General features: G+C 42.8%; 1 protein-coding gene across 2 annotated transcripts in view; it reads right to left on the bottom strand.

Annotated features, from left to right (window-relative positions):
• Positions 1–11,365, bottom strand: part of Marf1 (meiosis regulator and mRNA stability factor 1) — a 50,134-nt gene extending 38,769 nt beyond the window's left edge. The window contains exons 1-5 of one of the 2 annotated variants that reach the window (XM_051206712.1): positions 11,240–11,365; positions 5,001–5,202; positions 3,708–3,857; positions 2,275–2,446; positions 597–823 (exon numbers count right to left, since the gene is read on the bottom strand). In XM_051206712.1, coding sequence (XP_051062669.1) covers positions 597–823; positions 2,275–2,446; positions 3,708–3,857; positions 5,001–5,141 — 690 coding nt within the window. In that variant the 5' untranslated portion in view covers positions 5,142–5,202; positions 11,240–11,365. Of the gene's footprint in view, positions 1–596; positions 824–2,274; positions 2,447–3,170; positions 3,858–5,000; positions 5,203–11,239 lie in introns of both variants that reach the window. The other variant, XM_051206711.1, reaches the window with a different exon arrangement.
• Between the last annotated feature and the right edge of the window lie 4,278 nt (positions 11,366–15,643).

The raw sequence follows: 15,643 nt of genomic DNA on the forward strand, positions 1-15,643 counted from the left end.
GGCTGGCTGTGGTGGCACATGCCTTTAAACCCAGCACTCGGGAGGCAGTGGCAGGTAGATCTCTGTGAGTTCAAGGCCAGCCTGTCTACAAAGAAAGTTTCAGGCCAGCCAGGGCTACACAGAGAAACCCTGTCTTAAGGAATGAAAACTTTTTTTTTAAAATATGTATGAGTGCATTGCCTGCATGTGTGTTTGTATACCACATATGTGCCTGGTACATGCAAATACCTGAAGAGGCTGTCAGATGCCTGGAACTGGAGTTACAGATGGTTGTAAGCTACCATGTGGGTTCTGAGAACTGAGCTCCAGTCCTCTGAAAGAGCAGCCAGTGCTCTTAACTGCTGAGCCACTGTACTGCTCCAGCCCTCAGCAGATTACAGCTTTTTTCTTTTTTAAAGATTTGTTTATATATATGGCATGTACACCTGCATGCCAGAAAGGGCATCAGATCTCATTATAGATGGTTGTGAGCTGCCATGTGGTTGCTGAAAATTGAACTCAGGACCTCTAGAAGAGCAGTCAGTGCTCTTAACCTGTGAGCCATCACTCCAAAGAGTACAATACTTAACAAAAATAAATAAATAAAATTGTTTTACCTGGCAATTATTTAGCTCTTGAATAACTTCCTTGTTTTCTTTACTGATGTCGCACACACAGATAAACTCTGCTTCTCTGTGTCCTCTAAAAAACTTCTCACGGATTCTCTGTACAACAGTTGTTGCTGACCGGCCAGAGGGGACTGAGCAATTTTCAATATCCCAGAAAACACCAATAGGGGGGAGGGTCTCCAGCACTTGTCCAGTGACTGCAACTTCTGGTGACCCTTAAGAAATATTAATAGTTCCAGTTACACATAGTGAAAAAGAAAACAGTGAGCTAAAATACAACAGCTAACTATCCACCACTCTAAATAGCAGAAACATTAAATCATTGCTTGCCATTAAGTTTAAGGATAACAACTTTACTGGCCAGCCCGAGAAGCAGCCACAATACCCAAGTGACATACTGAGATCGCTCCTACTTTTTCCCCCCAAGACAGGGTTTCTTTGTGTAGCCCTGGCTGTCCTGGAACTTGCTTGGTAGATCAAGCTGGCCTCAAACTCAAGATCAGCCTTTGCCTCCCAAGTGCTGGAATTTAAAGCTACTCCTACTTTCAATAACAACAAACCTACAAATCAGTAGTGCCAAAACAACTCTATGTTAGCAGTGTGACTTCACCCCCCCCCCCCCCATTGATCCACGATGGTTGTGCAATCGCAACCAGAAAACTAAATGGATAGTGAGGCTCCTAAACCTGCCTCCACTTCAGTGCAGGTCTGGCTGCCTGCTGGGTAAGGAAGAAAGCATTGATGATGCCACCAAAGTGAAACTGGCACTGATTCTCACTGTAAACTACTCTAATACATTATTAACATCTGTTTTAACCTTTCAGAGATGTTTTTAGATGATAAAATATCACAGTAACTATTTTTTAGGAAAATAATTTTGACTTCAAACTCTAAGGTTTCAAGTATTTTTAACAGTCAGCCATTACTAAATTTTTCTAAATACTAAGTATGTCTAGGGAATATTAAGAACCTAAGCTGAGTTCAAGCATGGTGGCACACGCCTTTAATCCCAACACTCAGTAGACAGAGGCAGGTGAATCTCTGTGAGTTCCAGGCATGGATGATCTGTCTATATGAGGGTTCCAGGACAGCCAAGGCTACATAGAAAGACTGTCTCAAAAACATTATAAACTAAACATACAATCTAAGTAGTCCAAGTTTCCTATATCACTTAACTCTCTTTAATACACTCCTCATCTTCCTATATAGATTCTGGCCTCAAACAGTCTCAGCTCAACATAAAAGTCTATAGTCAAAGATCTTTTTTGCCAAATGAGGGAAGACTCACATATACTTCAAAATGCAAATGCACCCTAAGAATCACAAGGAATTTTTTATAGGCAATTAAATACAACATTTATGTCAGATATTGAAAACAACTAAAATGGAGGCTGTACAGAATGGCTCAGTGCTGAGTCAAAAACACTGGCTGCTCTTGCAAAGGATAAGGGTTCAGTTCCCAGCATCCACATGGTGGCTGACAACCTTTAGTATAACTCCAGTTCCAGGAGATCCAGTGCCCTCTTCTAGCCTCCAAAAGCACCAGGCACACATAAGTACACTTACATATATGCATACAAAACATTCAAACACATAAAGTAAAAATAAATAAACCTTTAAAAAAAGACAACTTCAATGCACTTTTTTATGCTACACCATTATTTACCAAAATTTGAAGCAGCTTTGCCTAGACTGGTTGCCAACAACGAGGTCTCCTTCTCCATCCCTTTTGTTCCACAGCCATTACACAGAGGGATAGCTCGAGGTACAGGCTGAGTACTTGGAGGTGGTATATTTGGCCATATTTTAGCAGCATCAATTATACTATTTCTTGCTGGCTGTTTTAACATTTTTTTAAAGGAAGAAGTTTTAGACATATCAATAAAGAACTTAGATTCATATTCAACCAAAAACATCATTCTAAGCTTTTCACCTTCCTACTTGATGACCTCTGATAAATTGTATTTCCAAATAATCTTTATCAGAACTACTAGCTACCAATCCACATTGTCATCTCAAGAAGCAACTTGAAATGATCAGAGACCTGTTCAATTACTCACTCCTTTCCAACCTGGGACATGTATCTGCTATGAAAGAAATCTTACATGTACCTCCCAAAAATGGCAGAAAAACCTTCCTTTGAATACTAGTGTGAACGGGGCCAAGTTTCACAATCCTTATTTTACAGTAAGACAATGTATAGTTACCTTTCTGCCATGAAAGGGCCAATGTATAAGCCAAGTTTAAGTTATAAGAACTCAACCAACCCTGTTCTAGAGAAGGAAGAATCAAATCATGGATTCTGCAAACATGGCTTTCTTGTGACCAGAGGCCCTAAAGCACAAGCTACACATCTAACTATACTGTACTTTTCTGGATGGTCTCCCATTTTACACTTTGCATCTTTCAGTATCAGACAAAGCTATGCTAATAGAGCGTAAGCTACACCATGAAGAATCTTCAACCCCATGCACAGTAAAGGCATGGCAAGGTAAAGCTGTATCTAAATAGAACCTCAAACCTCATTATCTGCCCCCAAGATAAAGAATAAAAGACACATACCTTGTTTAGACAGTCTTCACAGTAAAGTGAGCCCTTTAAACAAACCGAAGGTGCCACATTTAGGTGAAGAGAGTTGGTGCACAAGTGAGGTGTAAGCTCTGACTGGGAAAGGCGATCTTCCAAACGCCCTCGAGCCCCACTTGGGAAATCAGAACAGGGGAAAAGGCCAGCAGAGGAGCAGCCCTGGAGAGTCGGGAACTGATGCAGCTTGTGCATGTTACTGTGACATGACTGGAAATGGAGCTTCCCACAACATGGTAGGTGCTTGCAGGAAGGTAGGTTACTCTCTACAGACATGCTGGGAAAGCCACTCGCAAGGCCCACCAAGTTGTTTCTAGCAGAAGCATTCTGCAGTGAAGACACAGACTGGAAAGCAAACCCTGACCCTACTTGACATGTGACAGTCCTGGTGCTTGGTGAGTCTAAGAGTGAGCCCGCGTGAATCAAGTTTCCAGAACCTCCACTACTGCCACCACCACCATCAAAACGCATGGGCGAAGTGGAGGGTTCATTAGGGCAATGAACACAGCAGCTTACTTTGGGAACAGCTGACAGCTGTACTTTTGGTTGCTGAAGAGAATGAATATCAGGAAGTGGGACTGCTGGGAAAAGTTTAGAGCCAACATGAAGAGGAGATGGTATATCCTTTAACTCCACAGCAGCTTTCTTGTTCTCCATGTACTCTTTCTGAGGAGAGATCAGAACACTTCAGTCAACTTCTGAAGATTACTGTATTTTGTTCTCTCATACAGTACTGCATTAAAAAATGGAAATCAACGTTCAACTCTCTTTACATCACTCAATCATAACTGAACAAATATAACAGCATCCAGCTAAGACCAGGGATGATCTTCAGAGAGGTCTGCAGGAAGGCAACACAGAAACATGCAACTAAAATTAATGCTGTTTGTAAGAATCTAAAGAAAGTTAGGAGGGGGCTCTGTTTACAATTTCAGCAAGCCAGGTTAACCAACCACACCACAGGGATTATAGATAACTTCTTGCTTCAAAGAAAACTGGGGGTAAGCAAACAATGATTTCACAGCATTTCAAGGAAGGTGGTTTATAAGCAGGTAGCTTCCTTTTTTTCAATCGTGTAGGTGTGGAATAAAGAGTTTTAGTGGGGTTCTCTTTAAAGGGGGAGAGTGATATTCTAAACACTATGAATGAGACCAGCCATCTGCTCAAAGTGGCCCAGCTGTGCTGGTGATAGCACTGAGGAAACACCAAAAACTTAATGCAGTTTTTATACTGTGGCCAGTGCAAAGACACAGTGATGAGAAGTATCTATTCTGAGTTCAAAACCCAGCACCACCAAAAAAGGAAAAGAAAGAATATATTTAATATTCACAAAAAATCCTGAACAAAAAGATACTGTCAATCTTTTCTAATTTACAAAAATTAAAACTAAGAGGGTGAGTCAGTGACAGTGGTCACACTAGTCTGTAACCCTGCACTTGGGGGGCCAAGGCAAAAGGATCATAAATTCAAAGCCAGCCTGGACTATATATGAAAAACTTATCTCCAAAGCCACAGTCCAAATCATGTTAAGAAAGCTATAGTTAAATATAATTTATTTTATACTTTTCACTGATTTTCTTATGCAAGCTTTGAAATTTGAGGCTTTAGTAAGAAACCAAATCCCCCCCCCCCATTTTAAATGCTTAAAATCTATTACTCAGAGTGGAATACAGATTTGGGCAAATGTGTTTCTCGTTGAGTGAGACATCATAACAACGTGCAGGGGGTGTTATGGGCAGGAGAGAGACTGTCTGAGACCACGTGTACCCATCATCTATTCACAGCATCCTATGTCTTGCACATAGTTACCGTTTGGGGACTAAGAGGCAATGTCTGTTCAGGACGAGAAAAGCAACCAGAGAATTTCCAAAGCCATGGCTTAGCATCATTATCTTGGTGAAGCCATCTAAGTGTTCTGTTGCAAGAGTTCTCAGTCCCGTTCCCTTCCATCACATCGCCAGACAACGTGGTTCAACATTCTTTCATCTTTCTTTTCTCTCATTCTTCCACCCTGTTAAAAATGAGTTGTCTTAGTTATGGTTTCTACTTCTGCAACAAAACACCATAACAAAAAAGCAAGTTGGGGAGGAAGGGATTTATTTAGCTTACACTTCAACATTGCTGTTCATCACTGAAGGAAGTCAGGACACGAACTTAAACAGGGCAGGATCCTGAAGGCAGGAGCTGATGCAAAGGCCATGGAGGAGAGCCGCTTACTTACTAGCTTGCTTCCCATGGCTTGCTCAGCTCACTGTCTTATAGAATCCAGCACCAGCAGTCCGGGGTGGTACTACCCACCATGGGTTGGGCCCTTCCCCACTGATCATTAATGACTCCCATAGAGTCACTTCCTCAGCTGAGGCCCCTTCCTCTGATACTTTGGCTAGTGTCAAGTTGACACAAAACCAGGCAGTACACAAGTCTTTATACAAGTACCCATTTTATAATATTAAAGTGAGACCACAGCTGTATTCATGGTGCAATGGCTCTCCCATACAGACCTTAATGATCAAAGGCAGTATGGATATATCACAGCTCACTACAGCCTACTAAAATTTGGTAAACTTTGTTGGTTCTAACTATTTATATTTGATGTAGAAAAAAAATATGATCTGAGGCTGGGAGATGGCTGAGAAAAGTATTTGCTACATAAAGATGAGGATCTGAATTCAAATCCCAATCCCACTTTTATAAAAGAAAGGCATGCAACTCTAACCCCAGCACTGAAGAAGCAGAAACAGGCAGATCCCTAGAGTTCAATGGCTACCCTGCCCAGTAAAAGTCAGTCAACTCTAGATTCAATGAGAATACCTCAAACAAGAAGATAGAGAGACCAGTGACAGGGCTAAGAAAAGGTGATTGCCTCTAAGCCTGACAGCCTTAGTTCCACTCCCACATATTAGAAAGAGAACTGGGGGCTGGAGAGACCATTCAGAGGTTATGAGCACCAGCTGCTCTTCCAGAGGATGCAGGTTCAATTCCCCAGCACCCACATGGCAGCTCACAACTGTCTGTAACTTACACAGACATATATGCAGGCAAGACACCAATGCACACAAAATAAAAATAAATACATATTTTTAAAAGGAGAAAGAACCGACACTCACAAGTTATCCTCAGACCTCCACATTTATGCCATGGTACACACACACACACACACACACAAATGTAATTTTTAAAAACCTAAAGAAAGGGGGGCTAGAGAGAAAGCTCAACAGTTAAGAACATTGGCTGTTCTTCTAGAGGTCCTGAGTTCAATTCCCAGCAACCACATGGTGGCTCACAACCATCTATAATGGATTTGATGCCCTGTTCTGGCATGCAGGTGTATCTGAAAATAGGGCACTCATATATGTAAAGTACATAAACAAATCTTTTTAAAAATTAAATAGAAAATGCCGGGCATTGGTGGTGCATGCCTTTAGTCCCAGCACTCCAGAGGCAGAGGCAGGTGGATTTCTGTGAGTTCAAGGCCAGAGCTAGTTCCAGGACAGCCTCCAAAGCCACAGAGAAACCTTGTCTTGAAAAACAAAAACAAACAAAAACAAAAACAAAACAAAACAAAAAATTAAAGAATGATGAGGAAGATGCCCAACACCAACCTGTACACATATGTACATATGTGAACCTGCAAACACACCCACATGAACATGTACATATACCACACAAGCCATTTTTGATCTTCCATTCCTCATATCCCAGTTTTTTTTCTATGTGTGCAAATAAAGGGGCAAGGTGATCCTCATCCTCTTACATGAGTGTATCAGCCAGAGGTCAGCCTTGGGTGTTTCTTCCCATGCTTGAAGGATAGAGCCACATCATGGACTCTGCACATTTCTAGGCCCCTCTTCACCTGGCTGACACCAGGCTCTAAGCAGACATTTCCTGTAGTTTTTCTTTATGACAGTGTTTCTCTGTGTAGTACTGACTGTCCTGAAATTGAGGCTGGCCTCAAACTCAAGAGATTCGCCTGCCTCTGCCTCCCTAGTACTGGGATTAAAGGTGTGAGCCATCACACCTGACCTATAGTTTTTCTTAATTTTCAGATATCTCATCCTAGAAACTCTGCTTAGGAGAACAGAGGAGTTAACAGTAGGGAACAACTTTTCTATGCACCTGATGTGAGCAAAAATAAAAGGGACAAGTTAAATGACCTCTGAGGAAGTTGAATTCTATTCTACCAGAGAAACCATCCAATTGGTTTGTTTATAATGAAAGTGCAGTGTAACAGACTAGATCACCAAACATCCAGCAATTACGAAAGTCACAACTCACAGATGTACTTTACCCCAGCATGACTACACTCTTAGAGTCTTAGTACACAAAAGGCAAAGCCAATGTACACTCACGGGGCAGGGAGGGAGCCAGTAATAGGGAGAATAACAAAACCTTACTTGTAAATCCTCACCACAACAGCCCAACAGTGACCATTTTCAGTGATTACTTTATCAGAGATTTCATCTGTGCATGTAGAAAATAATTTCTTTCAGCTGTATCTCTGATAAGACACTTCTAACAGATTTTACGTCTCCATGACAGAGGGGGAAATGGTTCAAAATGTATGTCAAGTATGGGGAAACTGATCACATAAAGAAGTTAACTATGGTCTGCCAGCCTGCTGCCAGCCTGCTGCCTGTATGCATATGTATGTTTGGTTTTGTCTACCTAGTGTTTCTTGAACAGGATCTGATTCTGTAACCCTGAATACTGGCCTCAAACTTTTAACAATCTTCCTACCTCACCCTCCCAAATGCCAAAACAGGTATAAGCTATGACAACTATACTTAAATGGACTGTGAACTAAGAATATATTTTGCATACTTTTAAATTCCTAAGATAGTGTTCTCTCTCTCTCTCTCTCTCTCTCTCTCTCTCTGTGTGTGTGTGTGTGTGTGTGTGTGTGTGTGTGTGTGTGTGTGTTTGTTTTTCGAGACAGGGGTTCTCTGTGGATTTAGAGGCCGTCCTGGAACTAGCCTGTTGTAGACCAGGCTGTGTCTGCCTCCCAGGTGCTGGGACTAAAGGCATGCACCACCAACGCCTGGCTGAGAAAGTGTTCTTAAACATGAAATTCAAACTTTAGTATCCATAAAGTTTCACTAGGACACTGCTATACTCCTTTATTTAAATATTATCTATGGCTGAGTTGAAGTGTAATTGAGACTCATGTCTTTGCCACATATTTAGCCAGTGTGCTGAAACTATAAAACTTACATTTCTGTTTGTAGGCTGGGGTTTGTATGGAGCTTAATGGTATTTGGAAGGTTCTAGGTTCAATCACAGACAGAAAGAGGGGGAGTGGAAGAGGAAGGGAAACTAGGAAGGAAAAAACATGATCCCTTATCTGTACACTACCTCTATCTGCCATAGCATTATAGCAACCAATTAAAAAATGCATGCACTATCCATTTCCACCACTGTATCTAGTACTCAGCCCAAGGCCTATCCCATGGCAATCACAAAGTAGTTATTGAAGGAATTAACAGAATTAACCTAGTAAACAATTGATAATAATTTGGAGATAAAGTTAATTGCTATCATTGTTTGAATTACATGTTTTTCAGCTGACCCAGTTGTAAAGCTGGGGAACGAGTATTGGACCGAACCCAGTCTTCTGAATGTGGGTGCCAGTTAGGAGGCCTGGGCAGTCTATGAAACCTGACAGTGGAACCAGTATTTATCTCTAGTGCACATATGGATCTTGGGAGCCCATTCCCTATGGAGGGATACTCTCTCAGCCTAGATGCGCTTTAATGCATGATGTGACTTTAACGATGCCCCATGGAAGGCCTCACCCTCCCTGGGGAGTGAATGGGGGGGGTGGGATGGGTGGTCGGTGGGGGGCATGGGAGGATGGGAGGGAGAGGGAACGGGGATTGATATGTAAAATAAGATTATTTCTAAATTAAATAAATAATGTTTACAATGAAAAAAAAAAAGCACGTTTTTACTATTAAATCCAGGTTATGCCAGGTGCTGACGGAAGCGCACTTCTTTAATCCCAGCACTCAGGAGGCAGAGGCAGGCAGATCTCTCTGAGTCCGAGGCCAGCCTAATCTACAGAGTGAGTTCCAGGACAGCCAAGGCTCCACAGAGAAGACCTGTCTGAAAAAACCAAAACCAAACAAACAAACAAAAATCCCAAGTTGTGTATCACCCAACAAACACAAATTCATAAGAACTTGTGATGTTCACAATGTTCATAATTTCAGCATGCTGAGACCAAATCAAAGTCAAACCCTAAAAGTGAATTACCATTTCTAACACTTCACTGAGAAACAATAAACTTAATAAAGTTTCATAACTAGCCTGAGGCCAAAAAGCTTACCAACCTCTTTCTACTACACCAAGATACCATCAAGATTGCTCTAAGAACCAGGAGTAGTGGCACATGCCTGCAATTCCAACACTTGGGAGTCAGACAGGAAGATATCTGCAAGTTGAAGAGAAACCTGGGCTACATAGCAAATTCTAGGCAGCCATACTTACATAATGAGACTTTGTTTAAAAAAAAAAAAAAAAATTCAATATGCATGAGTTGTTGGTATTTTTTTTAACTCTTAATTCTTTGCTCTTTGGGTGTCCACCACCCAACTCCAAAATAAACACATAAAATCTTATTCTTTGTTATGAATGTCTGGCCTTAGCTTGGCTTATTTCTAGCCAGCTTTACTTTGAAATTTTCAGGCTACCTTTTGCCTCTGGGCTTTTACTTTCCCTTATTTCTGAATACTCCTCGAGCCTCTTCCCAGATTTCTTTTTCTATTTATTTTATCTGCCTACCAGCCCCACCTAACCTTTCTTCTGCCTAGCTATTGACCATTCTTCTCTTTATTAGACTAGTCAGGTGTTTTAGACAGGCAAAGTAACACAGCTTCACAGAGTTAAACAAATGCAACATAAAGAATGCAACATATCTTTGCATCATTAAACAAACGTTCCACACCATAAACAAATGTAACCATCTTCAACTAATATTCCACAACATATAAGGACATATAAATATAGGGAAAAACATTAGTGACCTGAATACTAAAATCTTCCATTAGGCATCTGAGCTAGCCAGAGGAAGTTCTGGTGTGAGAGTCTTCCCTTCTACCACTATCTTTGTCTTTGAGCAAATTAGACAATGGCCAAGAATGCAGCCTGTGACATCGCATGCATGCATGTTGGTCGCCAAGGCCACCTTCCTATCTGTGTAGCCGTGGGCACTCATTTTTTTGAACCTAAGGCCCATCTCCTGTGAGTCTGACAATCGTCGCAACCCCCTTTCTTAGAGTTATTTGTGATTTGGTGACAAGAGATACTGAGGATGAATTACTTCTCAAATGGCCTCCCTTGCCACAAAGTCCCATTCCATTTTACAGGGTCTGTATATTTACTTGTTTTCTACCTTTTACTTAAATGGCCTATTTACTTGATGTTATTTTTCTCCCCAATTAGAGTATAATTCCCACGACCGTATTGACTGTACCCCTGAACCTAGGACTCCATTGCGCCTTGCAAATGTCAGTAAATGTGAAGAAAGATCATTTAGCTAAACGTTTCCTTGTATGCAAAACAGGAAGATCCCGGAAAGTCCAAAAGATACTAGTACAACTAAAAAGCTCTTAGTTACACCTAAAAGGTGCTTGGCAAACCCTAAAGGCCAACACGTTTGTGCTAGAATTAATGGGGGGAGTGGCTGAAACTGAAGCTGCATCCAAAGAGACTGCTGAGACAGCTCCGGAGGGCTGCAAAAACAAAACAAAACAAAACAAGCTAAGGGACGCAACTCGACCACTGTCCTTTTTAACTCATCTTCCTAACTTTGCACACCCTGCGAAGGTTGCTGCTGACACCTAAAGGGCCCGGAACGAGCAGGGAGGCAGGCGCCCCAGAAGACACTGGGCTGACAAGTGAGACTGATTTTTTTCGCGCGGTCCCTTTGGCGGGTTCCAGACCCCAGCAGCATCAGTCTGGGGAAAAGGGCGCTGTTCCTGGGCCAGCTGCGCTGCTGGGCAAACAACCCGAGCGCCCAAGTGGAGTCCCGGCACTGACAGATGACTCACCTCAGCTGCCAGCTCCTTCTCGGCTCACATTCCGACCCCGCCGCCTTCCCCCCCACCCCCCAGGCCCTTTGTTTTGATTCCCGACTCCGCAGCTCCCGCCGCCGCCGCCAAGCGCACCCTCCACTTCCGCTTCCGTGCTGCCCCTGTCGCAAAACCCACACGCTTCTCTACTACTAGCCCCGCCCCTTTCTCCGTTCCTCCCCGACTCACCTTTTCCTCCATTTTAGCACACCCTTCCTCTGCACCGCCCCTGTAGCCACGCCCTCTCCCCCGCCCGACCCCTCCCCGGCTCCGCCTAGCCTTGTTCCTTCCTCCTCTAGCCTCGCCCATCACCCCCTCCCGCTCTTCCCATCCTCCGTCTAGCTCCACCCCTTCCCTCGTCTGGCCCAGTCTTTTCTTCCGCCCCGCCCTCGCCTTCACGGCTTCTCCGCGCGGAGCACGATGGGAACTGGGGGGGGCGGGGCCTCGCGGCCCTGCAGCCTCGTCAGGCTCAGTCCCCTCCCGATAAATCTCTAAATAGGGCCTTTCCCCAGGGGTGGCCTCTGGTTTTTTAGCACCAACACCCAGTTTAGGAGTCCTCCACACTGGCTTGATGATGCCAGGTCGAACGGAGCTTCCAGGCGGAGAACTGGGGGACTTGTATGATGGAGGCGAGGAAAAGCCTACCAAATGGGATTTGCTAGGGTCCAGCTCTTAAATTCTTGACGGAGACAAGGATTCTGTGAAATAAAGCGTCGGGGTGGCCTTTTAGCTTTCTTACTCGTGACGTGATAGTCCTATTTTATTTTTACAAATTGTGTATGTTGCCCAGCATTTGTTTTACTGCACCCTAGTGGCGAATGGAGAAAGAACATAACCTGCCTAATGAGCTCCCGCAAGGTCCCTCCTGCCGAGTTTCAGCCCAGCTGGCGCTGGTAAAGTACAAGCAAAGACTGCTGAATATTGTCACCAACAATAAAGAGTACGTGATGACCTGCCCGTTTTTCTTTTCTTTTTGGAGTTAGCATCTCACTTGCGTAGCCCTAGTTGGCCTGAAACTCACCTTTTCGATCTCGGATTCCCTTGCCTTCTCTGCTAGGATTCAAGGCATTTGTCTCATCTGGCAAATTTTTCATTTGAATAAACTCTGTGCTTTGTTTCAAATGAGAACTTTCAGGTGACAGGTTAAGAAGGAAAAAGATGTCAAAGTTATAAAAACTTACCGAAACCAAATTGTGACCTGCCATGTGGATGCTAGAAATTGAATTAGGGTCAAGCTGGAAGAGAACTCAGTGAACTTAACCGCCTAGCCATCTCTCCAGGCCCAATACTTTGTGTTTTAAGTGAATAAACATGTATTTTGCCCCCCCTCCCTCCCTGAGTCTTGAAGTCTTCACTTTTACTTGACCTAAATAAAAGTTGGGGTTTTTGTTATTGTTTGTTATTCGAGACAGGGTTTCTCCATGTAGGACTGACTGTCCTGGAACTCAGTCTGTAGAACAGGGTGGCCTCAAACTCAGAGATCTGCCACCACATGTCACCATGCGTGGTTTAACTACGAGTTTTCAGGACTCAGGGGAAATTTTCTGAAAACACCAGCTGTTTACAATTTCCTGTTGCAAAAATTAAGTTTAAAAACATCTAAATGTAGGGACAGTTTAGAATGTTCTAGCCAAGTAGTTATTTACTTAAGTGTGCTAGGAAGCCAGGTGTGGTGCCACGTGTTTTTAATCCAACACTCTGGAGGCAGAGGCAGGCAGATCTCTATGAGTTCAAAGCCAGGCTCGTCTAAAGAGCAAGTTCCAGGACAGTCAGGGCTGTCACACAGAGAAACCTGCCTTGAAAAACCACTTGCATGTGTGTACAAACGCAACACACACACACAAGTGTGTCAGGAAACAAATGAACTTTGCTAACTATTTAGGAAGCGGAATGGCCAATTATGTGGTGTTTTCACTGCTCTAATTGCATCAAGTGGATGAAGATACATATGTAGCTATCCCTGTAAACCTGGATCGGGAGGACCAGTTCAAAACATGGTTGAAGAATCCTTTGTGTTCCTATTGAATGCTACAGAAGGCACACACAAGGTGTTTGTTATTGCTAAGAACACCACAGTATCGGTGTGTAGGTAGAATTTTCCTTTTCAAAGTCTCAAGTACAGTACTCTTGGTACTCTTTGTAGGTGTTTCTTTTACCTCCATTTTATTCTAGCTGTTTCTGAATACTGACAATATTAACTAAAAATATGAAAAATGGGGGAAGTATTTGTGATGTTTAATTTCTATTTGAACAAGTTTTAGCCACAAAACATAAAAGAGGGAAGACATTTTCCTTTGACTTTGCTTGGCATTTTTTTTTTTTTCTAGTCAATAGGTAGGCTAGGGTCAGCAAGTATTATAATAAATGAACAAAAGCTTAAGAAAATGAGAACCACGAATACTTTTAAAAACAATCAATTTCCTGAGGGGGGGCTCATTCCATTCTGAGTGTCCAAATGGCTTAGAGTCGAGTCCTGAGGGATCTGACACCTTTTCTAGCCTCCCAGGGCACTGTACTCACATACTACATGAGGGAGACCACTACCCACCCCCCAAACTCCACACACAACTTAGGTTCTCTCCAGGACTGGGGATTGGGCACAAACCACACCACACCTGTTTTCACTAATCGATAAGAAAAGTTAAAATGGCTGCTTTCTGACTCAGTCAGAAAAACAGCAGCAAATGACCCTGCAGTTTGGGGAGAATGGCAAGGCCTGCCAGAGTCACATGCTCCAGTGGGCTAGAGTCCCTTCAGTACACACACACACATGCAGGCAAAACACCCATACATCATACATAAATACATTTTTGAAAACCAAACAAAATGTAGGCCAAGGAGAGGGTAGATGGATGAGTGGAAGCACAATTTAACCTTTCTAAAAGAATGTTTCCAGGGCTGGGGCCATGGCTCAGTGCTTAAACTAGTGAATGTGCAAGCCTGACAACCCCAGTTCAGATCTTGAAAACCCATGTGAAACCCCAGAAACAACACGATTGTCTAATCTTAGCTCTCCTACCAGGTGATGGGAGGCGGAAGACAGGGGAAGCCCTTGAAGGCCTAGACTGGCTAACCTGTTGTATCAGAAATGTTGAGACCTTGTTGCAAACAAAATGAAAGTCAAGGACTAACATCTGAGATTGTCTTCCGAACTCCCAGCACCCCCCCCCCCCAGCTTTCAAATTTCTCTTAAGCATTTAGGAGGGCCAGGAAGATCATGTGTTTGAGAGAAGCCTAAGCTACATAGTAAGAGCCTATCTACAACAATAAAGCCAGAAAGAGAGGGGGAAGGAGGAAGGGAAAGAGGGAGAGAGGGAGACAGGAAGAGAGGGAGGGAGAGAGGGAAGGAAGAGAAATTTATTAAGAAAAGATATAATTTCCTAAATACCTTGTTAATTTTATTCTCCCCCCCCACCCCTTACTTATTTTTTGTAAGACAGGGTTTCTCTGTGTAATTCTGGCTGTCCTGGAGCTCACTAATGTAGACCAGTCTGACCTTGAACTCACAGAAATCTGCCTGCTTCTGCCTCCTAAGTACTAGGATAAAGACATGCTCCACCGCTCCTGAATAAAAATAAATAAATAAGAAACTTGCTTTTATGAACTAGTAATAAAATTGAGCCTGGCATGCCTTTAAGGCCAGAACTCAGGAGGTAGAGGCAGACACATCTCTGTCTACAAATCAAGTTCCAAGACAACACAGAGAGATCCTGTCTCAAATTTTTAAAAAGCTTCATTTTTTTTTTCTTTTCTCAATGATAATCTTCATGTTTATGAAACAGAGATAACAGATTTGTTTTTTGTGTTTTAGTAGATACTTTGTGTTTGATTCAGCTCCTCAAAGATCTAAGCTAACCATGAGGATAGGGTCCAAGAAAGATAAGCTGAACATTCTGATTACTCAAGCTGAAAAGCTACAGGAAATTGTATTGAATCCAAAATGTGAGAATAAGACCAGGTACAGTGGCCCGGGCTTTTGATTCCAGCTACTTGAGAGGTAGAGACAAAAAGATTGTAAATTCAAGGTTTGCCTAGGCTACAGGGTGAGTTCAGGTCTAGCCTGGCAACTTAGAAGGACTTTGACTCAATAGAAAAATAAAAATATAGTTGAGTGATAGAGCACTCCCCTAGAGTGGGTAAGAGCTTGATTGGTTTCTTCTTTTTCTTCAAAATATTTTTTATTAATTTATTTTTTTTACATTCCAATCCCAGTTCCCCCTCCCTCCTCTCCTCTCCTCTCCTCTGCTCCCCAGAGAGGGTAAGGCCTCCCCTAGGAAGTCTACTAAGTCTGTCCCATCATCTAGTTGAGGCAGGACCACCCCTGTGAAGGGCTAGATTTCAATTAATGCTATGGGATGGGGAGGAATGGAGTGGGGTGAGGGG

This window comes from Phodopus roborovskii, unplaced genomic scaffold (assembly GCF_943737965.1).
Source record: "Phodopus roborovskii unplaced genomic scaffold, PHOROB, whole genome shotgun sequence".
Lineage (NCBI taxonomy): Eukaryota > Metazoa > Chordata > Mammalia > Rodentia > Cricetidae > Phodopus > Phodopus roborovskii.